The sequence below is a fragment of the Daphnia magna genome, linkage group LG1 (assembly GCF_020631705.1).
Source record: "Daphnia magna isolate NIES linkage group LG1, ASM2063170v1.1, whole genome shotgun sequence".
Classification (NCBI taxonomy): domain Eukaryota; kingdom Metazoa; phylum Arthropoda; class Branchiopoda; order Diplostraca; family Daphniidae; genus Daphnia; species Daphnia magna.
The window spans coordinates 11929670-11954253 of record NC_059182.1 but is presented as its reverse complement, the minus strand read 5'-3'; the positions used below and the strand labels follow the sequence as shown (position 1 = coordinate 11954253).

At 40.3% G+C, this 24584-nt stretch overlaps 2 protein-coding genes across 3 annotated transcripts; one reads left to right on the top strand and one right to left on the bottom strand.

Annotated features, from left to right (window-relative positions):
• The first annotated feature begins 211 nt into the window (after positions 1 to 211).
• Positions 212 to 19433, top strand: LOC116933049 (uncharacterized protein DDB_G0271670). Its single transcript, XM_045177096.1, has 3 exons — positions 212 to 293; positions 461 to 1287; positions 17874 to 19433. Exons 1-3 carry the CDS (start codon positions 212 to 214, stop codon positions 18567 to 18569), a joined length of 1605 nt encoding a protein of 534 aa, XP_045033031.1. The 3' UTR covers positions 18570 to 19433.
• A 1026-nt stretch (positions 19434 to 20459) lies between these two features.
• Positions 20460 to 23481, bottom strand: LOC116933040 (adenine DNA glycosylase). 2 transcript variants are annotated; one of them, XM_032940947.2, is made up of 9 exons: positions 23157 to 23480; positions 22626 to 22813; positions 22398 to 22492; positions 22276 to 22338; positions 22149 to 22182; positions 21769 to 21976; positions 21654 to 21702; positions 21397 to 21533; positions 20460 to 21320 (listed from the first exon to the last, which is right to left on the bottom strand). In XM_032940947.2, exons 1-9 carry the CDS (start codon positions 23374 to 23376, stop codon positions 20842 to 20844), a joined length of 1473 nt encoding a protein of 490 aa, XP_032796838.2. In that variant the 5' UTR covers positions 23377 to 23480; the 3' UTR covers positions 20460 to 20841. The 2 variants fall into 2 exon arrangements, with proteins under 2 accessions (XP_032796838.2, XP_045024526.1); XM_045168591.1 differs by lacking the exon at positions 22276 to 22338 and having other exon boundaries at positions 23157 to 23481.
• Between the last annotated feature and the right edge of the window lie 1103 nt (positions 23482 to 24584).

Below are 24584 nucleotides of genomic sequence, written 5' to 3'. Positions count from 1 at the left end.
GAAAAAGAAAAAAAAAAAAAAAACGAAAAGAAAAAGAGAAGTAGAATGAAGCGGGTATATATACTACGTTAGATGGCTCCGCCCATTCAGCGTGAGGCAGCAACGACGAGAAAGAGAAAGAAGGAGGAACTCGGGAAGGTAAATGTCGACTCGCAAGTCGACTTCTTTTGTCCTACCCCCCACCTCGAACAAAAGCAAAGCTACGGAAAAAATGCCCGTAGGTGCAATATATTTCATTACACAACGTAGCACCGCCAACAACACGAGTCAGTCGAGTCCGGCGTGCGGGCAAGGTCGGTTGATGGCCACATGCTCCTCACGCTTTCAATTCAAACAGATTCGACCGTGTTCTCCTCTCGCCATCAGCTTACATCCGAACAGCAGATGATCATCTTAAGAGCGTAAATGTTCGACTCAGATAAAAAGAAAAAACAGTTAAAAGAAACGTTTTTGTGTTGAGATTTGTTAGTCGTAAATGTTAACTCCGAGTGCACCGTTGTCGGCAAGATGATGACTGCCAACGATTGCGAAGACAGTGCCATGCGTTCATGGAAGGATTTAGTGAAAGTGAATGGCAGTTTCTACTGCAATTTATCATTGAGAAATGCCGAACCCGAGTTGGAGCCGTTACCGTTAACGAAGACGTTGGACGCAACGGAACACAGTGCCTTTCATCCTCATTCGGACTGGCTGACTAAGAATGAGCCAATTTACGTCAACAGTCATCCGAATGCTTCTGTGCGTCTATCCAACGGGACGAATCGAACCATTTTGCGCATCGGCGACGACATGCTCCGCCAGCCGGTTGAGCCGATTGATGGCGAATCGAAGGAATTTGGCCCTCCATCAGCGCCGTCTTGTCACACTATTAAGCTGGTCATTGGCGAACCGTTAAGTTTGGACACTTCCGAATACGTTTCGTGGGACGGAAGCCAAATCGGAGCTCAGTCAGCTGCTAGCGCTGAAGGTGACGACGATGTTGGCCAAAACGACGATGATGACGATGATGACAGTGGCTCCGATCAAATTCATTTACAAGTCGATGGATTGCCACCGTTATCGCCGACGTCGTCCTTTCGACGACAGTCCATCGTCGACGATGAACTGACCCATTCGTGTTGCCGTTTCTTTGACCAACGTCAACAGAAACTCTCCTCTTTTGTCTCGACGAGCTGGAATCCTACGAGCACGTCAACGCCGGAAGCGGCCAATTCGGCTGCTGATTCAGCTGCCAAATCTCCAGTCCCCGGACTCAACGCCAAGATGGAGCACCTGCGCATGGAAATCGTAAGTCCCATTTCCTTATCCGTTATTCGTTCTTGTTTTGTTTTTTGTCCCTTTGTCATCGGACTCATTTTCGCGCAGTGCAAATGACCTTTTTATTTTTTTTGGCCAAAAATCCAAACAGGATGTTAGTAAATAAAAGGATCACAGCGTTCTTCGGTGTTCCGTTTTGGAATATTTTCAAGGCATTGTAGGAAACCTAGAAACAAACATTTTCTAATACGAAATCAATAGAAAGGCCTCTTCGAAAAATTGCAAAACGCGGACCTAAACCCTTTACGGCTTTAAGCCTGTGCACGGATGTCATTGGCTGCATGTTCGATGGTTCTTTTGTGCGTGTGATTCCGTTAGTGAAGAGAAGAAAATAGGGAGACCTTCAAATCGATTAGTAGGAGACTCGATGTCGAGACAAGTTTTTTTTCTGAAAGAGAGAGAGAGAGATAATAGGGAAGGTTGAACGATCCCTTCGCTGCGCGGACGTCCTGCGAGAGTAAGAAATTCGCTGTGGCTCTCGTCCGCTGAATGATTTGATTTTGCACGAACATGCGCCAGCAGATATAATCCTTTTATCTATTTCTTTATTAACTTGTTTTTCTTCTTTCATTTTTCTTCGTTTTTTTTTCTCTCGAGTTCTTCCGCATTTTTCCATCCCATTTTGCTTCTTTTTTTTGTGATTGTGTGTGGTTATGAACTGCACAGTTTCGCTGTTCGATTGTGTTGGCGGGGGCCGTAATGTTGTGATGCTCATAAAAGGAAGATGACCAAGAAAATCACTGGATGTGCTTCGTTCTACGAGCATACAGACTGCAAAGAATGTCTGTGATTTTTTTCTTCTTCTTGTTGGCGTCGTCTTGTTTGGACGCTCTACCGTCCGCTTTTTTATGGCTGGCAAAACATTTGTTGGCGTTCACCTTCAGGCAATATGGTAGGAATTGAAGGAGATTCCTTGTGCATCATCTTCTTCACGTATAAAAACATATCAAAATAAATAATTATCGTCGAGGTTGAATCCAACCAGTTATATCATTCCGAGGCATTTGCTCCGAGAGAATGAGAAACAAGAAAGAAAAAGAAAAAAAAAAAAGGGAGAACCTGACTGAGAAAAATAATCAAATAAAAATGGAACGATTATTGCCGATCGTTTGTGAATTGCATTGCCTTATCTTGTTTCCCAATGTCGAAAGAAAGGTCGTTCTATCCCTCGTCGGTCGACCTGGGCCATGCGAGCCCAAGTGCATCTATGTATAAAACTTATATACTCATCCGCTAACGGATTAAAGATGCCGCATCTTTTGTTTTATTTATGATTATTATTTTTCCTTTTCCTTTTTCTTTAGATTATTATTATTATTTTTTTATATATATTTTATTTTCATATTATTATTACGCTGTTCCGTTTGAATGTGTTCTAATTCGTCGCGGCTTTTGACCCCTATGGGTTTGGGAACCGACTAATTAAAAAAATTAAAAATCGGAATTGCTTTAGCGAATATATTCTGTGTAAACTATAAGCGCACATTACGAGCTTTTAAACGACAAAGCTACGGAATTCATTACCCCTCCCCCACACACACACACACACACTTCAACGAGGAGATTTATGGGAAATTGTTTATACACTTTACGTGTGTGAAATTCCTTTCTTCCTCGTCTATGAAATAGAATGGTAAATCGACGATGCTCGTATGCGTACCTCACAAACGGCTTCGAGACCACGGAGAAAAATACGCAACATTTAATGAAACAGAATCCCTCCCCACCCCACCCCACCCCGTCCTCCTCTTGAAACAACCCTTTTGCACCAAGGACGAGAACTGGTTAACATCGTTGTAACATTTGTTGAACCACTGAGCCTGCACTTTTTGTGTGTGTGTGTCTTTATATACAAAGTGGAGGGTTAGAGGCTTTCGTTTCGTGATTAATTGGCCGAGTCGAATTGGGTCCGACGAAAAGCTACACGCTTCGTCAAACAATGGAGCCATAAGGAGTCATCTACTTGTATTATTTACGCGTGTACCTTATGTGCACGGCGGGTAAGAAAATCAAGGGGAACAAAAATAATAAAAAGCTGACGATGGGAGATGGCGGAAACCAAAACGATAATAGTCAAGTCAATAGCTGTTTGTTTCACTTGGAAAACGGAATGCGCCATTGCCGTCTGCTCGAAAGAAAGTGATTAACGACCCTAACTTCGTGAATGTTCCTTTTCTATTTTTCCAAATCTCTGATATTGACAGTTCCCTTTTGGATTTGAAACAAACAACAATAGGACAATAATGGCGGTGATAGATTCCGAGATATCCGGACACACTTTCTCCTCCGCTTGCAGTCGGATTGTCAAAAACACACACAAAAAAAAATCACCAACAAAACAAAGAGACGTGGCAGTCAAGAAAAACAAAACATTTTCGGTTCAATACTCTTTGCATGAACGCGGTTGTAGTACCGTAGAGAATCGTAGAAACCTGCGTAAATCTGTACGGTATCCATCGCGCTGTTAATGATGGGAGAACTGAAGGGAAACGGAAGAGAAAGAGAGAGAGGGAGCCAAAATGAAAAATCAAACAACAACAACAACAACAACCAAAACAGCAGCACAACTATAGCTAATGAAGCGTGCTCTATGCACTTGTGGCTTGCCCATTGCTTTTTATATAGCTCAATGAGCACCGCGTGCAATATCGTTTTTTTGCGGCTGGAAACTCTTCGCCAGATTCATCCGTAAAATCCAATCAATAGATTCCCCCTCTCTACCGCCTCCCCTAAATAAAAAAAAAAATAACAACTGTGAATGAAAGATTCAAAAAGAGAAATAATTAAAATACAAAAATGAGAGAATAATAAAGAATAAACTTGATGCACAACCTCACAGCCGGAATTTATCCCGTTACTCCGTTTGGGAAGGGGAAAAAAACGAAAGCGCCTAGGGCTACCTTGGTCACGCGTCCGGGACGCCCGACGGCCACGTATGGTCGGGAAATTTCAGTCGCTAAAAAAAAAAAAAAAAATGAGGAAACTCCGAGAGAAAAAGGAAAAAAAAGAAAATAAACGAAACCAAAGAAGGTGAATACAATTAGACACGGAGTGATGCTTTCAAATCCAAGCGACCACCCTATGCACAAATATTATATTTACTTTACTTATTCCTCATCCTTTTTTTTTTTTAAATAAATAAAAAAAAATTGTTCCTTGCCATATATGCAAACTAGCTCTGAAAAGAGAACTGTGAGGAGCAAATGTGTTTAACCATCAGAAATACAACGAATGCAACTCAGACGGCAACTCTTAGTCCACACGCACTGTTGTATAACATCACAAGTGAAGCAGAGAGTCAAGAACCTCGCAACTCGTTTATTCTCACGAGTTCCGCTCGTTTGCAGCCAGAAAAATAAGAAAAAAACTAAACAAAAAAAAAAAGTCCTAAGAATGGGAACGCAGCATTGACTAAATCTAACACACAGCAGCGTGAAAGCGAAGACTTGATGCAACGAGAGAAAAAGCAAGTGCATTGTTGGTGCCACGCATCTGCATATCTAATTGTCGTCAGACAACCGACGTCTAAATGTTTTTGAAAAAAATTGCTGTGTGCCGAGTTGCGTCTCGAAAAAGACCGCCCCACTTGGCTTTCGCAACGGAAAGATGAGCCCGTATTCCTAAACAAAACAAAAGCCCCCCCCCAAAAAAAAATATAAATGGGTGATGAATAAACAAACGCCAAGCGTAAGGCACACATGCAAATGGGAGCCACACCTCATTGCTCTCGTGCCGAGAAAAAAGGGTAAAAAAAAACAAACAACTGAAAGACGCATCTCAGATTGCCGTGCTACATTGCATACCCGTATGTAACCGACAACGCCGTCTATGGACACGACAGAATGGCTGTGTAAACATAAGGAGACCATAAGGGCAGACTATTTTTTTTTCTTCTTCTCGAGGACGTCTGTGCAAACAGCAGGAGGGAGCAAGGGCCTGACGTAATCGTTGAAGAAAGGTGCTAAATAGTTGGTTCCATCGTTGCGTCCCCGTTTCTTCTCTTGAAAAAAACAATTTTCAATTTACCTTGCTGTTTTTGCGGGTCGTGCACCAGAAATAAATTCTAGTGGCAGCCTCGCCACGTCGTGGGTTGCGTCCCCTTCCTACGCCCTATGCAAATGGAGGACATTTCAAAATGAAAAACGGGGAAAGAATAAAATCAAAAATCAAAACTTGCGTTTTGGTGAATAGCAAAAATGAAGCGTTCAAGTAATACGTCAAGAGTGAGGGAATAGTTTTCCTTACTTCTACAAAGTAACAGGCTGTAAATGTGTGCATATAGATTAGTCGGCCGTTTCGAACGAAAAGAAATCGCAGTTTTTGTAGTCGGTATCCTGTTTGTCCCGTTTGTTTTTCACTTGAATTTCAAGTCTTTCACACATCCGTAATTTGAAGAGGATGAACCAGCAAAAAAATCATCTCAAATTAAAAAAAAAAGAAAAAGAAGTTTTACAGGAAACGTATAGTAAAAAAAGGAGCGTATAGCTTTCATTATAAAATATTTTTTAAATATCTATGGTCGGAGTTGCTTGTCGTTGCCTTGTTAAAGAAACGTCACACAGCGCATTCTAACTATGGTGACCGGTCCCGCAGACAGATTCAAAACCAGTTGAACAGCCGTTGGTATATAAAGACGTGTTACAGTCACTATATACAACAAGCACCCTGCTTTCCATATTTTTGGATTCACTGCGTGTAATATAGTGACAAAGTCTGGAATACCGACAGACTGGCCTGAATTCTTATCCAGTGTTATTTTATATTTCAATATTTTTTAATGTTTTTAATTCTTTTTGTTTTGTGTGTGTGTGTGTGTCATGTCTGTCATTTCAAAGAGTCCAAGTCGTTTCGGCTCGTCTTTGATCTTTAAAAAAAAACTATATTGAAACCAAACCCTTTCTTTTTAAGGCTTTCTTTCTTGTTTGATACTCCATTTGGACAAGACGAATTTAAGGGCGGGGTAATATTTGTTTGGTAAGGAGAAAGTATACAATACCAGTACTTCGTATGTCGGGCATTAGCGTGACCTACTGAGACAACAGCGAAAATGTATTATACAACATCTACATATAAAGGCAATGCGGTAGCTAAACTATTATTCCCCATTTCTAGAAATACATAGTAGTCCTTCCAAAAATAACGAAAAACAGATAAGAAACATCAGAATAAATTGTCTGACTCTCAATTTTCAATGCGGTTAAGCCACTCGATCGGTTCTAGCCCATCGACATCCGTCATTCTTTTCATTTTGTGTCATCATTTGAAGAGAAATTTTCTCTCCAACCCTGAGGAAGGGAGCCAGGGGACTTGCTGTACGAACGATTTCAAACCGAAGCCCACAGACCCGATTAACCGTCCCAGTTATTCGTCTTTCATTGACAAGAGAAATGATATCAGGGTCTCGTAAAAATTGAAACCAGAACTGATTTATTGGGTCAAATATAATATGTAGCTGCTATATTATTTTTAGTTTAATGAGTACGAAGAAAAAACAAACAAACTATACAAGTCCCAGTAGTTAAATAAAGGTCAGTCACGGCATACAAGTAGACGATTGTCACGACGGTTGGCATTTTTTTTTGTTTTGTTTTTGAAAAAGGAAGGCATTGTACTGATTTCAATTTCTTGTTTATTTCTAGAAACATTTGCAAACACAATAGAAAAACAAGACATTCTAGCTCGATCCAGTGTCATCTCTCGCTCAATAAAAGTAGACCGTATCTACATTTCTTGTTGTTTCCCATTGCAATGGCAAATATCCGTGCGAAATAGACATCCGCTCTCTTGATCCTACAGATGCACATTTTTCTCTTTCGAAAGAAAAAAAAAAAATAGCATTCTAAACGAGGCTTTGGAATGTTCAAACCACAACTTGCCATAGTCTGTCTCATTTGAGGCTGCGCTGAGTTCCAAAGTAACTTTTTTGGTTTTGTTTTTTTTTTTCTTCGCATTTATCTTTGGGCGATGGAAGGGGGTGGGATGCGCATGTTCCAGCATTCGGGTTAGTGTACCGCATTTTCAGTCATCAGTCACGCGTCCCGGTAACCAGTAACACGCACTCTCTCTTAACGACCTTGGCTACCGTAGCGCAAAAACATAGCACAATCATCAACATGCGGTGCTCATTATAGAGTCGGATGCCTTTTTATCTGTATAGAAACTCTTTTCTTCTGTTATTTTTCTTTTGTTCTCTGAATGGTTTTAGCCAGACATTTAGTTCAGACACGCTCGTAGCCCTTCGGTATATTACAGTTTTGTTTGCGCGGTACGAAACGATTCACATTTGCAACGACCGGCATAGAATGTGCGGCAATCACGTAGTCGTTGGTCGACTCTGTTGATAAGGGCACCATTTTTGTTTTGTTTTGTTTTTGTTTTCTATTGTCTTGATAGTTTTGTACTGCCGAAATATCGGCTCGACCAATAGAATGAAACCGTTTATTTTTCAGACTTTATGTTGCCCAACACAGTCCCACTTTTCGTTCAGCCGAGGTGGAACGCGTGAAGAATTAAATCAACAAGTCAAAAGTGGGGGGCGTCTACTAGAACCATGGCGGTAAACAATGTACCCCACTACATCACCGCGTTGACAAAAATAATAAGGCCGACTTTCATGCATTTTTTCATTCTTCCTTGACCTTTTTGGATGTCTTGTGCTGCTTTCAAATTTTTTTTATTTTTATTTTTTTTTTTTATTCTACGTACTTCAACAACGTGCCTCTTCGTATGCGGGAAGGAAAGAATAAAATAAAGAGACTTACACAATGGAGAGAACGTGTGTACAAACACAACGGAAATTTTCGCGTACAGCATGATGAGTGGGTTTTAGATGTTAGGGGTCACCATGGCAAGGCAATGATCTCTCTATTCCTATCTATCTAATATCCGTCTATCCATCTGTCTCTCTCTTTCACCGCAAAAGTCTTGCATACAATAGTGCAATCAATCCGTTTCTTTTCTTTCTTTCCCCCCCGTCTATTGCTACAACAGCGACTGGAAGGGCCCTTCTCCTATTTTCTGCTTCTTTTGGCTAACGACTTAACGAGTCATCTCCCATGTCCCGGTTTTTAACGACCAGACTCTATACGATTCTCAAACTTGCCAGTGGGATGAGACTAGAGACGTTCGGCAAAGAAAGAAATCAAAAATGGGGCAACTGTCGACCGAGATTGCTGAGATTCAAGATATGCGTGTGTCTGTTGAATATCTCTGCGTTATTCCTGCAGCGATTGCCATTAAATCGCGCATTTAAATCATGAATAACAATTTGAAGAGCCCCAAACATTAGCTTGTTTGTTCGCTTATTTTTATTGCATTGTTATGTTGTTTGTTGTTTTGGCATGTAAACCTTAAAAGAAGAGAGTTGAAAAAAGAAAAAGTATTAGAAAAACAATCGACATTTAGAGGTTCTCATGGCTCGTTCAAACGGCTATATCGACTGATTAGCTACACGATGAAATGGGTTCGGAACGGATGGATTGTTCCTATTTTATTTTATTTTTTACAACGATAGCCATGCGGTGGAACTAATACAAATGACAAATCAAGCACAGAGAACACAGTACTGTAATAGACCGTGTCTGTGTTACACAGCAATCGGGACACGCTGTCTATATACCCCAGCACGAGTGATGGAATGAATAAGAGCAAAAAGCGCGAAAAATAAAAAAAAAAAAAAATAGATAAATTCACAACAACTGGTTGTGCCAAAACTTTGAATTCACTTCTGTTGCCCCGTTGACTACCCGACGGTCGTAATGGCTTTGCAGTGCCCTGTCAAACTGTGCCTCGTAAAAACGTTCAGTCATCACGCCCAACGGCCATCAAACCCAGCTGGAAGTCTATACCTTCTCAATCGGTTCAACCTCTATCCGTTCCGTATCCTGTTGATGTGCCACTGGAACAAAGTCGAAAAAAAGAAAAGTAAAGAAAAAAAAAAAGCCAAAATATCGATAATTATGTATGTCTATACAAAAATAGAGCTGCATAAAACAAATTCACCAAGAATTAGGTGACGGTTGCTGCTGGAGGGATAACAGCTGAGAGCCGGGTAACAACAAAAAAACTAAATAAAAAAAAAATAAATAAATAAAAAATCGTGAACCCAACGAATGGCCCCGATACGACCGACCCAGATGATAGCTCTGTTGAACGGGAACGCGGCCAAGAGTGGGGCAAGGACGCTCTCTGTTATTCTTGCTGCTTCGCGCTCCCTGAACACGACTCGTCGTGTGTACATATACGTTTCTCTCTTTTTCTCATTCTTCATTTTTTTTTCTAAATTCTAGATGTGCCTTCTTGTGGGAAATAACCGGTCCTCACACACAGCCGGTTTATTATTATTATTATTTTTTTTTTTGCTCTCTATGTATGCGGGGGTTGTCGCCTTTTTTTTTTCTACCTGAAATCTACACAAGTCTCACGAGCGCATTCATCAGTTTTTACCTTGACGACGGAGCTCTTAAGTGTCACGAAGCATCTCGAGCGCTCCAATCCCTACTTATGTTCTTAACTCGACAGCAATCGTTCCTTCTCCCGCATCACGATGCATACCAAGTAAAAACGTATATTTTTTGTTCTCCTATTATTGCCAACTTTGTTGCTTATCTCAATATGTTGCGCAAGTGTATAACCTTCGATGATGATCGAAAACACGCCAACACACACACCCACATAAAAAAATAGAGGGGGGGGGATAGATTCCCTATAGACGACAAGAACTTTGACCGAGCCATCAGGAGATGATGATGGTGAGTGTTATTACAAGTTGCGTGTTCCCAAAGAACTGATTGAACACCTGGGTGGAGTTGACAGGTAAAATAAAAAAACCTGTCAAACGTGAATATTTTCGAGCTCAGCTTAGCGTTTTTAGCTAATGGTACCGATGTCGCAATCAAGGCGAAATAAAATATGATAAAAAACAAAACAAAAAAACTATTGTCTGCGCCACCTTGATTGGGTTCGATAAATAACATCATAGAATTTATATGCAACGCCTTTTGATTCCCCCCCCCTCATTATGCAAAATTTTTTGTATCTATTTTTTGTTTTCTTTTTTCTTTGTTTTACATTAAATCATAGATTTCCAGAGACCTTTTTTTTTATTGTCTCGTGTTCTTCCGTCAAGTCATCATGATTGCACCATAAGTAATAGATGCCATATTCCCGACACTGTGCGGGGGGCCACACATGTGATCATAAGGGGAAATAGTTTTTTAAAAAAATGGAAAGAAAAGACAGTTTTTTAAAAGTGAAATCAAATAAGTACAAAAATAGCCGCGTAAAGAGTAACTGCACGTACGTAAGTAGAACGATGGATGAAGAAACAGCAAAGATGGATGGAAGCGAGAAATCAACTTCCGAGTCGTGTTCGTTTTATGTGTACACTATTGTGTGTACACCCCCTACAGAAAATTTCCCCGTGGGTGTATAGATACAGTTAAACCATAAACAATTTCCTGGTTGCCCCGTTTTTTTTTGTGTGTTTTCACTGTCGTATCCGCCACCAGTTCTTCTCTTTTCCCTATATTTGATTTCGTTTTGTTTGGAAGCGAACGCCCTGCGGTGAAAACGTTGACGAAAAAGAAACGCAGGAACATGTTGACACAGGGCATCAAACAAAAAGAATCACATTAGTCAAAGTTCACCTTTTTATGAGAGGAAATCTGACGATAATTTGTTGTTGTTGTCTCTGTTCCGTTTGCTTTTCTTATTTTTCCTCGTCCAATTGTTAGACGCAACCATGAAAATCAGCCGAAATACGGGGATCGGTCGCGAGCCGACAGGAGATCCGTCAAGCAAAGAGGGAAAGTTATAAAGCCCATCAGCCAACAAAGAGCACAAAGCACGACAAAAATGCACACGGGGAAAAGTGGCAACGATAACTATCTGTGGCGACTCTCATAACTTTAGAGAAGACACACATTAGTGAACATATAGCTTTCACCGCGGCGCCGATCTCGGGACATCCGTCCGCTCCCGACGATATCGCTCTGACCAGAGGCTCGGCCAGATGACTATCTGACGTCAGGATGCGATGGCCAAGACGTGGCCATTCCTCATTATTGCTGGTTATAGTTTTCCCATCGTACAGTATAGTAGTGTGTTTGTGACTGAAGCCTATTGTTTAAAAGCGTGAGATGCCAAAGGGCAACACGTAAGAAAGTCCAAAAAGCGTGTGTGTGTGTAACGCTATGCAATTTCTTTGACGACCATGTTGAAGAGTATAAGGACATTTTCGACACGATGACTCTCGTTTCAGTGAAAGTCTTTTTCTTCGTTTGTTTTGTTTTTATGTCTCCGCACGGTGTTTATTATCGAATCATGGCATTGCTTCATTTATAGACATATATGGGCGCTGTTCATTTGAATAATGGCGACACGACAGCAATTATGGAAAAACGCCAATGTTCCACCTAAAACCAAATTTCTTTGTTTCAAACGTAACTAGTTTATGCATTACAAGAAAAAAAAAAAAAAATAGCGCACACGTAAATCATTTACATAGTATAGCTATGGAACATATACTTTTCAAATGTATTCTATGACTTTACAATTTCCGAAAAATGGCCATCAGTTTGGCTAAATTTCCCCACCACCATTACGAGAATAGCACAACTATATATTTGCTTTGATATGGGACTCGCTAAAGAATGTCAGTACAACTAAATTTAAGAGACGTGAACGTAGTTTTGAACAAAACTAAATCTAGACGATTGTTGGACCCGATTGGGAGCACGTCGCGACGAACCAACTTTCCCTTTCGTTTTGTTTTTTGTTCCTTCCTGTCGCTGGATTGTCGTAACGACCCCAAAAAGGAAAGAAAACGATTTCATAACTTGTATCAGACAAAACAACTCCCTTTTGATTTACGTCCCAACAACTAAACGAAGAAAGAGTACTAAACTACGTGCACTCTGCTGTGTATACGATGAAACTCCCCTTTCTTCCACCCTTTTAATTCAGGGTCGATCTCTATTGCCCATTGTGAGAGACACCTTGCTCGATTAGAACTCTCTCCACCATAATGGATGCAAAGTATATACAGAAATTGATCTTTTGTTCACAACAGAGGCGATAAAAAGAGATTTCGAGAAAGACGAGAAAAAAAGGGGGGGAAACGTTACAAAGCACGAAAAAGCCAATTGATGCCTAGCTTTTGACACAACGAGAAAGACGGAGACGAGGCAAAAGAGTTTTGGTTACAGCTATTAGAGAATATATACATAGATACTTCGATTTGAGGGGTGTTCGCTGTCATGTTCAACACCGTCTTCACGATTTTTTCCCCCTACTTTCACTGGGATACACCATTCGTAAGCTAATGAACACGAACGGCTAAAAACTAACAAACTGATGCTGCATGTTCTCATGGAAATAAGCATCTTTTAAAAATATTCTTCACTCCTCCCTGGCTCCCATCACATCCATTTTTGTGTTCTCTCTCTCCTAACATAAACACACGCAGACATAACACTTGGGTTATGTGGGTGTTGCTTTTTGTGATACGGTGCCTGTCGTGTCTCACTCCCAGTGACTAGTTCATCTCGTTATTAACAGGATTTTTCCATCGAAATTTCGTTTTTTTTAATTTTGTCTTTGTTCACTGTTTTGCACGTTGCTCATCGTTGTGTAATTTAAATTCACTTTTCGCCTATCAAATTCATTTCGTTTTTTGTTTTTTTTTCAAATTTAATCCGAGACAGTTGCGTGTCCCGGCCACTTTCTAACGGTCGATCAATTGTCATTCAAAAATAAAAGTCGTGGTCGTCCATGTAGTTGGATCGTGAGTACCAAACTTGGAATTTTCGGGACTAGGTTTTACGCTAAGTGCTCGTTTGATTTCCATTCCCCCCATAATCAGTCACGGCTGTTTCCTTGCTTTAGTTTATCGGGTCGGGACTGAAGATTCTCTAACGGGGGAAATGTACGCATCCAAATCCAGTTTGAAATATATAAAAAAAAATAATAATTAAAAACTGACACCCCTACAATTGTGCATGTCGTGCAATTGCTAACACATCAAAAACAAGGGGAAAAAAAAAAGTAGAATGGAACACAAAAGCGGTACTTTAAGTTAGCGCTTTTTTTCCGCTTTCCTTCGTTACATTTTGAAGTTTTTACGGCTGAAAAATCCCTACCAAATTCGGTGAAAAGAAAGTGGTGAAATGTTGCAGCTGTTCAGCAATCATGTTTACTTGGCGTTCAAATTAAAAAAAAAAAGGATCATGAAACCATTTTTTTTTTTAAATCCTGTGCATGTAATAGGACCTGTAATAATAATAATAAAATGAAGAATAGTCTTAGTCATCCGTCTTCAACATGATTGAAGCACTGTGCCCATCATTTCGTGTTTTTTTTGTGTGCTGCTTTTATTACGTACCTAAATTATTTGGCTACTCTAGCGTAAAACCTCCATAAACCAACATAATGGTAACGAAATGAAATTTCAGTGATGACGAGTTACCGTTACGTCACAGCTCTGAACAGTTGCTCACATCGAACGGTGCAAGACAATTACGCATTCTGCTTAGATAGGCCATCGATTGAACAGAGAAAGGAAACAGTCCACAAAAGAAAGAAAGAAAGGGGGAAAACAAAAAAGTACAATGATCTATCCTGTTACATTTCGATCGGCTGGCTTCAAGAAAAGAGCGTCTGCCGTCTTGAAGAATAGACACGTTACGAAAAGAACGGGGGATTATTGACAATCGGCCAATGGGCTGAACATTTTCACACTCCCGACTTTTGCAACAAGCAACCGCCGCTTTGGTCCGCATCCTTGCGGTTTTTTTAATACTTCCTCCTCTTAATTCTCTGAATTTCTTCCGTCATTTTATTCCCCTTCCCTTTTTTTTTTACGACCGTTTCGCCTTCTCCCGCACTATACAACACTCTTCCGCCCGGCGTGACTTGTTCCACCGGAGCTGAAGTGTCGAATGCAACGTTATTCGTTTTCTTCGAACCGATAGTTGGCATCACGCTTCAGCTAGCCACCATACAACTGTACACAATGATTCAAATGACACCAGTTACCATCTATATACCGTGAGTTAGTGTTGGACGATGTTGGATGCATTACTTGCTCCTCTTGCGCCACGTTGCTAATCGCGGTTTGGGAAGAACCCCAACGGATAGTGTACCGTTCCTCGAATCGCAATTACAGCGGGAATACAAATACAAAAAGTACAAAAAATTAAATCAAAATAAGAAAAGAACTATAGAGGCAGCTTTCTACGACTAGACTCACCATATTTCTATGCCTTTTTTTATTCATTTGAAATATATAGTTTTCCGCTTCAACAATTCGCACAGCTTTCGGAATAATGTTTTATAATACCGACATAATATCGTCACAGTTATTCTACACAAATGGTTTTACTTTATACTTTTTTTAATTTCGTCCTCATTCTTTCTCTTCTTCAGTGTGAGAAAATGAAGGGGACAACCTTTTGTCCCGAATAAAGAACACTTTCTCGTGAAGCATCCACCTCCGCAATATGGCTGGTTTAGGTTACCCAACATTGTGGCGGAGTCGACAGGAGTTTGCAGATAGTCAAGAATGTTGGAATCAACATTCTTTGAGTTAGCAATCTCATACATCCATCCGAAATCTGAATATATTAGCGAATGCGAATTGTGTCAAGAATATTTTAGATCGTCTTTCATTCACCTCTCTCTCTGATTCTTATACTTAAAAAACAATTCATTACGACCTAACAAACGTCCGACAGAAGGCGGTTGATTAGTGAAGCATGCGGAGAAGGCAAACCACAGTTGTTGATACTCTTCACGTTTGGCGCAGTCATCGGAAATATAGGCGCGCGTTCGCGAAGCGTTGCGAACGTAAATTGACCTTCCCTGTTTTCAAAGTCTTGACAACCCGTTGCCCGTTAATTAGTGGACACCCCACCTGCGATACATCACCAAAGGGGAGGAGAACGTGGCAGGAAGGCGAAATCAAGGAAAATGTCCTAAGCTAGAAGCGCTCAGTAATGAGCCATATGTTCTTGGAATGTTCAAGCTCGACATTAAAAAATCAGAACTACATTAAAACTTGAAGGTTATAGCAATATATAGCATCGCTGATTTACTTGCATGTAACCAGTGTCATGACCAAACTGCAAGTTCTGACTTTGGGACGTTGACCTATACCTTTGAGAGCGCCTGGTCGCAGTTTGATCGATCTTTATCGTTGACTTCCTTCATCTTTGGGCCAGTAACGATTATGTCCTAACCTAATCTTTAATCTCGCTTCCTCTACATTTTCTTTCGGGTGAACCCATCGCCATTGATTACTGCTTCCCACGCCATATTAAATAAGACTTTAGACCCTAATCGTCCATTGGCTCGTTGAAGTTTGTTTTCAATCACCAGTTGACGTAAAGAGCAGACATGTCCCCATTTATCAGAACCAGGAAGCCACTCAGTAAAGATTTATTCTTTTCAACAAATATTTGTTTTCGTCTATGGTTTTTCCTTTCAATCACAGTAAAATGATTGGAAAGGATTACAAACATTTTTAGCGGCCTGGTCTAACGTCCTATAATTGGATTATAGGCCACCTTTAAATTTCAAAGCAGAAATTCCATAGAAATTGAATTTGATCTTCTACGTATTTGTTGCATTTTCCAGCTCTGCACTAGTGGGTATTCCTAAGTCGATTTGGGTCGCTACTATGGTTGTAATTTGTAAAGCAAAAGATTGGATCGACATTGCAGCACGTAGCAATTCGTTTTTTTGTTTTGTTTTTATTTTTTTCGTCCATCGCCTTTTATTTTGGCTCGCGTGTCAGTTTTGGGATCTTCCCCTGGCATAAGAATAGCGTACGTCGTAGCATTTACCGTGCGCCGTCGCCCATTTGGCATACATCACAATTTCTCTGAGTCTCCCACAGCGCGGCGGTTCTCCCTATCGGGAGGCCGTGCTACGAAACTCACGGTCCGAGTGAAAGCGCTACGCCAAGCTGGTATTTAAATCAAAGTGTTTGTTTCCTCTGAACTTTCAAAAATTGTCGTTTGTGAGCGCATCGTTCACATCTAGGGATTCTCTTATGCTTTCTTTTTTGAAATTCTTTCAACATTAGTATAGATCCATTTCCTGTTTCTATTCCTTTTTGTTTTCTCTTCTCTGACGTTTGATTGCCAGTTTTGCTGTCATTGTCGAGAAAGCTCTGCTGCAGTATGATAAGTATAGGTACGATGCAGCACTGACAACGCCAGCGTTACCAATACGAAAATGTAAAGCGAAGGATCATCCGCCTTTGGGTTTGTGTATTGCGCTAGACATTCATCATCTGGCATGCGTAATAACGATGAGAATGGCACTTTACGTAGTGCGCTAGTCAGGGTGATCACTAAGTCAAGAAATTGGAGAGCGAGGGTTAGAATGAGTAAAAAAAAAAGGGTGGTGTGTGTTAACGTTGCTCGTAATCTGTTCTTTCCATCGGTTTCTCTTTTTTTGGGGAAAATTTCTTCCGCCAAACGTTGTGACGGAATGCGTACCATTCGATGTGACAGCGACAGCATGAACGGAACGCAAGAGAAAACAGCCAAGACTAACTACGTAGCCATCAAATGGCATAAAAATAAGACACACATACGTATGTAAAGGGACGTGTAAGAATGGCTATCATCAAACTTGGCTAAGTTTTTTTGTGGCTTTCCCCAAAATCAAGATGTCAACCCAAGTAAAAAGACACAAAAAAAGAAAATACCACACACAAAAAACGCAGAGGATTACCGACGAATGCAAAACGCGACGCGCGGTTACACATAATTAAAAATAATGTAAAATTTGTCAGCTAGACAAGAACAGACGGTAACAAATTAACAGAACCACCGCAGCACAACAGACATTTAACTTGAGCAACTAACAATGCGTCAGATGGCGGAAGCCTGTTTGCTGCCGATCCAGGTCGGGACGTGATGAAAACCCGTTGGGTTTCTATGAATAAATCCTTAGATTTATGCAGCACAAAAATAAAGGAGACCACAAAAAAAAGGAAGGGAAGAAAAAAAGATAAATAAAACAATTTTAATAAAAATGCGCTGCTGTCACATACCACCAAATCTTTGGAACGGATCGACTCATGGATGAATTTCGTGCCCAGCGCATAACGCCGAAACAATTTCTGGCAAACCGTGAGTCTTGAAAAAAAAAAAAATTTGAATTCCACGAAAAAGTCCAATCAAAATGTCGACTCTGTGCAAACAGACACGCAATACACAACACACAAATAGATCGTTAGGAGAAATGCATTTATATTATTCATTTCTTTGTCTGATTTTTTTAAAAAACCTAGTTTTATTGACCATTGCGATGCATCAGATAACCCATACCGGATTTGTAGACCGAATCAAATAACTGAAAAAAGATGTGAATTTTAATTACGTCATAAACTAAAAATAAAAAGGGGGGTGGTAAAAAAAAATCTATGGTATTTCAAATAGACGATTAATCATTCAACAGCTGTAGTATGACTTAAAATATCGGTTGTAATATTCTTTGTTTGATTTCTTGCCTTTATTGATTGAGCGTGTTTTTGTAATGAACAGGTGTCTTTGGTGAACCAAGACGACGCTCTATTCCGACAACTGCTGGCGCTCAACACGTCCATCCACCAACTCCGCAGCCAGTCTCTTCAGCGGCGGGCTCGGACCTTATCGAGTAGTCGTTCACGCGGTCAACTCTCACCGATGCTAAGTGCCTCTTTGACCTCTCTGATTTCTCTGACGTCATTGTCAGATGGAGAGGATGTCGAAGTCGAAGGCGATGACAGTGATCCGGATCCAAAAAATGCAAAGGCAGTTGGGACATCGTCAGCCGACCGTCAGATCTGCCCAGTTACAGTTACCACCCCTAAACCGGTTGCTCCGCAGCAGCTGACGCTAACACGAAAACGAGTGTCGTATCCACCCAAATCACGAAATCGGAGCAACTCACAGCTCTCCCGCTGCTCTTTCAATTCATCGTCTTCGTCGTCATCGTCGTCCTCTTCAACATCCTCGGGATCGCCGACCTGGTCATTGTCCAGCGCCGATGCAAAAGCCATTGTCAAAGGTGTCAAGACACCCCGCTCGCCGCATTCGAGCTTCTATTCTCGCTCGTCGACCAAACACCCACAGCTGTCGACTAAACAGCGGTCGACTAGCAAGCACGACGACCTCCTAATGGTGTTCCACAAGCGCCAGGGCTCCTACGATTCAGGTTGCCAAGGCTCGGAGCCATCGGATGCAGAAGTCTTTGTCTGACGCTCGATAAAACGACGACACGTCATTGTTGCATAAATTGTCGTCGTTTCTTTTCGCCCCACATATCCCATTCTGATTATTACAACGCTTTCTATGCGCAATCAGCAACCAGCAGGAAGAAAAGAAGTGAGAAAGAGGCTGAAAACGGAAAAAAATAAATAATAAATAACGAAAAGAAAAAGAAAACGGAATGGAAAATAGAAAATTTTGGCGTCATCCTGTGGAATAAAAAGTGCCGTTTTTCATAACACTTGTGTCAGAGAAGATTGAGATGGAATAAGCCGTATGCCCCCCATCTGGTGTCGATGCCAGCCCGTCCCGGTTGCAAAGATGTTTTGCAGCCAAAACGGGACAGCCACCCACAGATGGACCTTCACTCTGCGAATTGTGTGTGTAGGTGTTTTCGTTAAAAGAAAGGCACGTCAGGAGCCGCACCTCCATGGCTCCTCTCATTTCTGAAAGACTTAACCCAAATTGTTAATTCGAGTTGACGAAATATCACAGCAGGCACGGCCGTCTTCTCTACACTTTTTAGCTGACATGCTCTCCCGTCTGGCCGACTGGCATTGATTGGACATCGTCTCTTTTCTCTTCTATTTTTATGTGTTATTCTCAACTCTCCTCAAATTTTCATATTTTTTTCCCCCGCTATTATTCCAGAGTCAAAACTGTACAGTTATGCTGCCGGTTGGAAGTTGGTTGCATCGTGCGCCAAGCCAGCTGCACAGAGTTAAGCGTATCAGTTGATGAAATGAGGCAAAATCTAGAGATGTAGGTCACGCTTCACTGCAGCAATTAGGCAGACCGTGAACGAAACATTTTAAACGAGGTCTTTCGTTTTAAAAGAGAAAATTCATTTTTTAGTTTGCTAAAAGTAATAAAATAAAAAAGTGTGCTGTATAGTTGGTCCCCCGCGGCTCCACTTGATGAATAGCATCAAATGAGTTGGATTTGATTTGTTCCTGTACATTACGCATGTCGAATTTCACATGATTTCCTTTGTTTCTGCTGTGTCTGACCAACTTCCAAGTTCATTCGTCAAGAGCTTTAGAACATTGCGAGAATAAATTTTTATAATATCCGCGATGCAATCAACAACTGGACATAGTAGGGGAACGAGTTTTTCTTTAGTATTTCAACATCCATCTGTAAACGCGATCGGTTGGTGTAAGCTCATTATTTTATTTTTTTTCCTGTTGCTCTTTCGCTTGCTCCCGGCACCTACTCCCACAGAAAGTTCTCTTTCTTTACGAAAGGGATTTGCCATGCGATAATAATCAAGAAGGCAAAGGCGTCGTCGATTAAGGGTGCAAGACGATCATCGGTGAGGTGACCTGTACAAAGCGTAAATTATGGTCGCGAAACCACAGTACCACTTAAAAACAAAACAAAAAAACAAAACAAAAAAACAACAATCTATAATTGATGATGTCAGGGCCTTCTCTCAAATTTTTCGTCCATTCCAATCGGCTCAGGAGATCCGGAATGAAAGCCTCTCCCTTACGTTTTCGATCCCAATTTTTCGATTTGATCATACATGCGGTATATATATTTTTTCTTTTTGTAAGTCATCGCTCACTCGCAAAATTCCTAGAGTAATTCATCATCTATCCTTCTCTTCTTCTACCTCTCCTTCATCGCCGGTTCAAATTCACGCCTTGTCGACTTCGTCACACAAAAAAAACAAACAATCTGATCGTGAATTTTTCCTAATTCATCAATGGCAATGGGTGGGACGGTACCGGAGATTCGCTCGTGAGTCTTGTCGACCTCCTTATTTCGGCTTTTTCTTTTTTCTTCTTCTTTTCTTTGTGTTATCCTCTCCATCTATCCCCCTATGTTGAACGAAAATAACATCAAGCGAAAATAATGAAGAAAAAAAAAAAAAAAGAAAAGAACAAATCCTTGTGTATCTGCGTGATCTCGGGCAATTAAGAATGAAAAAGCATACAATGTGCTTGGTGCGTATGTACGCGCTTTAAAAATAATACTAATAAAAAAAAATACCGAATAAGAAAAAGTTCAATAAAAAAAAAACAAAAAAAACATGCTTAGTATGTGTGTGTGAATCGCGATTCTCTTGGTTACTATCACCACTTGCTATTGTGATATCTGTTTCAGTGTTGTAATCTTTCATGTGGAGATCATCACAAGCAATTAATTCAAATTGTATCCTGTGCTCCCCATCCAATATCCATCTCCTCTTTACTTAATACACATTTTACGCCTTCAGTTCTTGTCATCCTTTCATTTCCAAGTTTTGGAATGATTTCTATTGAGTTTGATCGCTTTTGAAGAATGACTGCAACGTCATCTGCTTTTTGGAGACGGTTCCGGTTTCTTTTGATTTCGTTTTCCGCTTCAACGATGACGACGAAGAGCGGCTGCCACTACCATTCACGTTCTGGGTGAAGGCGCGGAAAACTTTTTTCATAGCGGTAGAGACCGCTGCTTCAGCAATCTGACGGGCGTTAAGCCACCTGAAGCCTTGATAGTGGTCGGGCAAGGCTAAGACATCGTCATCAGCGTCTTCACACGGACTGACCACAACACGGTAGACACCATAGGTTTGGTCTATGTGAGAAAATTGGTGATAAACATCTGCCACGTACTGGCAGCGTTCGATGGCCCGACCGGTCAGCAAGCTTTTCGATTGGTCCAATGCATTCGTCAGTTCGCTGCTCTCGTTCAAGTCATCGCTCCACCGATGGGAGGGAAAACTCGGAAACTCCCACAGGTTTGCCAGTAAACCTGCCAGTATCAAAACAAAAGCAACAATTTGTTCCAGTCGAGTCACGTTACTAAAAGATGGTCGTGTCCGTCTCACCGTTGACTGGTCTTTGCCACAGTAAATACTCATTACTAGCTGATTCCTTTGCTGTACGCTCAACAATCAAGACCATATTGCGGGCTATTTTGGCTGCAGATTTCTTGGCTTTCCGAGGATAATTGGTTACCCCATCTCTGAAACACAATAAACATTGGTTGTCGTAATTCATTCTGTGCAAGACTGCACAAACAGTTACAACTAAACACGAAAAAAAAAAAAAAAATAAATAAAATAAAGTAAAATGTTCATATTACGTCCCAACCCAAGACTGGTCTATTGGCAGGCACAATGAACAACCAGGAACTGAAATAATAGGTTCAAAATTAGTACTTTAAAATTTATTTCTGCGAGTTTGCTAAATGTTGTTACCGTCTTCGATATCTGTAGGGCAACCTGTGCTGTAATGCGTTGCTCTCCTGTTGGCCCGACATAATGAACTGACTGGACAAGATTGGCAAGCAGGAGATTTTGGAGCACATACTGTCGCACCCAATTCCATAATCGCTTGATTGAAATCTCCTGGTCTTTCCGGATCTACCAACTCATTGGCTAATTTCCATATGACGTCCACCACACTCTGCAATTATTGAAATATGTTCTTCACAGGTTCTACTACTTTGGTTCTTCACAGATTTTTAATTTTGGTTCTTCCATTTAATTTTTTTAAAATACATTATTTAATTATTTAATGTATAAAAGAAGACTCGCTATTTTGTGTGTTTTTTTTTAAGTTGAAAAAAGGTACATACCTTTTTACTAGTGTCTGCACCAATTGAACACAACCTAATGTATGATGAATCAAACAATATATTTCACAAAAGGCTTTGTAAATAGTAACATTAGTTAGGAGTACAGCAATAGCAAACGTCTCATTACCTTGTAATTACCCTAATCACATTCCCGTCAACGAGACCGACTGGTTCATTGAAAGCAATTGACCTTTGGTAAATTTAAACTGTTCCGATAAATTATTAGATAATTTTTTAATATTTACTGACCCAATGGCCGCAGCCGTATAAGGTCCAACCCCAGGTAACCGCTTTTGCAACTGTTCAGCTTTTTGAGGCATCTTGCCATCCATTTCGAAAACAACCTATACAGATAACGATGACAGGCACACTCATATTATAATATATACATAATATATATTTAGTAATATGTATACAATCATGTGATGTCATATATTCATTAGTAATGGTAAATAGTTCCACCAAAATATCACCCACTTTACGTGCTGCTTCATAGAGACGTCTTCCTCTAGAGTAGTAACCTAACCCTGACCAGAGAGTGTTCACTTCTTCCAAAGTTGCTTGAGAAAGAGATGTAAAATCTGGCCACTTCTCAATCCACCTGGAGTAGTAAGACTTAACTGTGGCTACTTGAGTTTGCTGCAGCATGATTTCTGAGACTAACACTAGGTGAAAAAGTAAACATTAGATAATTATTACAGAATCAAATCATTGGTCACCAAGAAATAATTTTGAGTAAACCAATATTACAAAACTTCCTTGGAACCATAATGAACAATTAAAGATACTAATTGCACTAAGCTAACACTTAAAGAGGGAAAACAATATGAGATGAACTTTAGATGCACTCAGTATCTCATGTCTGTCTTTAACACATTTTTATTACTAGAACTTGGACTAAGCAATATAATTTTCAAGATTTAAATAGAAAAGCAAATCAGCTGTGCTCCTCAACAAGAAAAAAAGTTTTAATATATTATCAAAAAATTGCAACATAAAAGTGAATACCTGAATAGCCTCTTATATTTGGATCCCTATGCTTAGCTAAATCTCGCCATTGAAGGTTTCGTTTGTTACTGTCATACCAATCGATTAGATTTTTCCTCAGACTCCTTATTTCATCTTTTGATTTCAATTCATGATGGTGATTGTCTACCACCACGGAATTTTTTGTTTCCACAATTTCGGTTTGTACACAGGATTTCCCTTTAGATCGTAAACGTTTCATTCTTGTTTGTTTGCTACCGATTAAGCACGTTTTCCTCGATTCATTGTTTTGAAACTGAATGAACCTCTAGAACAGACGACAAGACAGTTCTTTCAAAACAATGTAATATTTATCTTCGTGCAATCTTTCAAAACAATGTAATATTTAGATATGCATGCCTTAAACGTTCGAAAAACTTAGTTAGGTGATAGTGATTACATTTTAATATTGACGGAGGCAAATATTTATCGTGGTATTTTTTTTATTATCATGTAAAAAATGTGGAATGTAATTTGGAATCTATAAAGTTTTCGTTGAAAAATAGCTATCGTTGCGCGGAAGCGATACATTATTTTCGTCGTCTGCATAACCAGGTCTATTTATTTCAACATGGTCGCGCACAACCATAATCCAACAACTCATAATCCAAAACCATAACCAAAATAATTTGTTACGTTTTTCTATTTCCTTTTGAACCTTTTTCTAATTACTCGCCAATTTCTGATTCCGTAAACCCTACAGTTGTTCACATAGTATCTTTTTAGTGGTTCACCATGGTCAACTATTATGAACTGATTCACTGTAATCACTGTATGATGTCCGAGATTCAAGCAAGCTATTTAATGGAAATAGATGAATATCTTTAAACAACGTTGGAACATAATTTCTCAATATTCATGCTTACGTATTTTCATCGGTTCTACAACTTTGTCTAGAAAAATAATTTTCAAAATACACTTTATTCGAGTATTAGGCTCTGCCAAACACTACAAATATTTTCCTGCCATATGACGCCTGAAACCACCAAATTATTTTGGCAACTAGGTACAATAGGCGACTGAATGTAGAATGAAAGGTAAGGCTGGATGTGTGATCTGAGCGCAAAGTACCTTTCATTAGACATTCTAGTCATGGAGCCGGCTTGACCAAGCAGTTGGGCCCACCGTGTTGCATGTGTGTCGTAGTGAGAGTCATGGTGCTGGCTAGGTCGCAGACCGTCCAGATGGCCTAGGTCTGGAGATGGATTCCGAAATGTTGATGATCATTTCCGTGAGAATGCCCCCCCATCCATTACTGTGATATTCGTGAATGTGTACCCCCCTGCGGAGTACGCATGGATATGATTAGTAAAATCACGTGACTATGTGAAACATTTCCGTTGAAATAGAAATTCCGCTAGGTTCAGATTCATCTGGGTGTCAGATAACTGCTGAGAGCCGGGTGGGGTA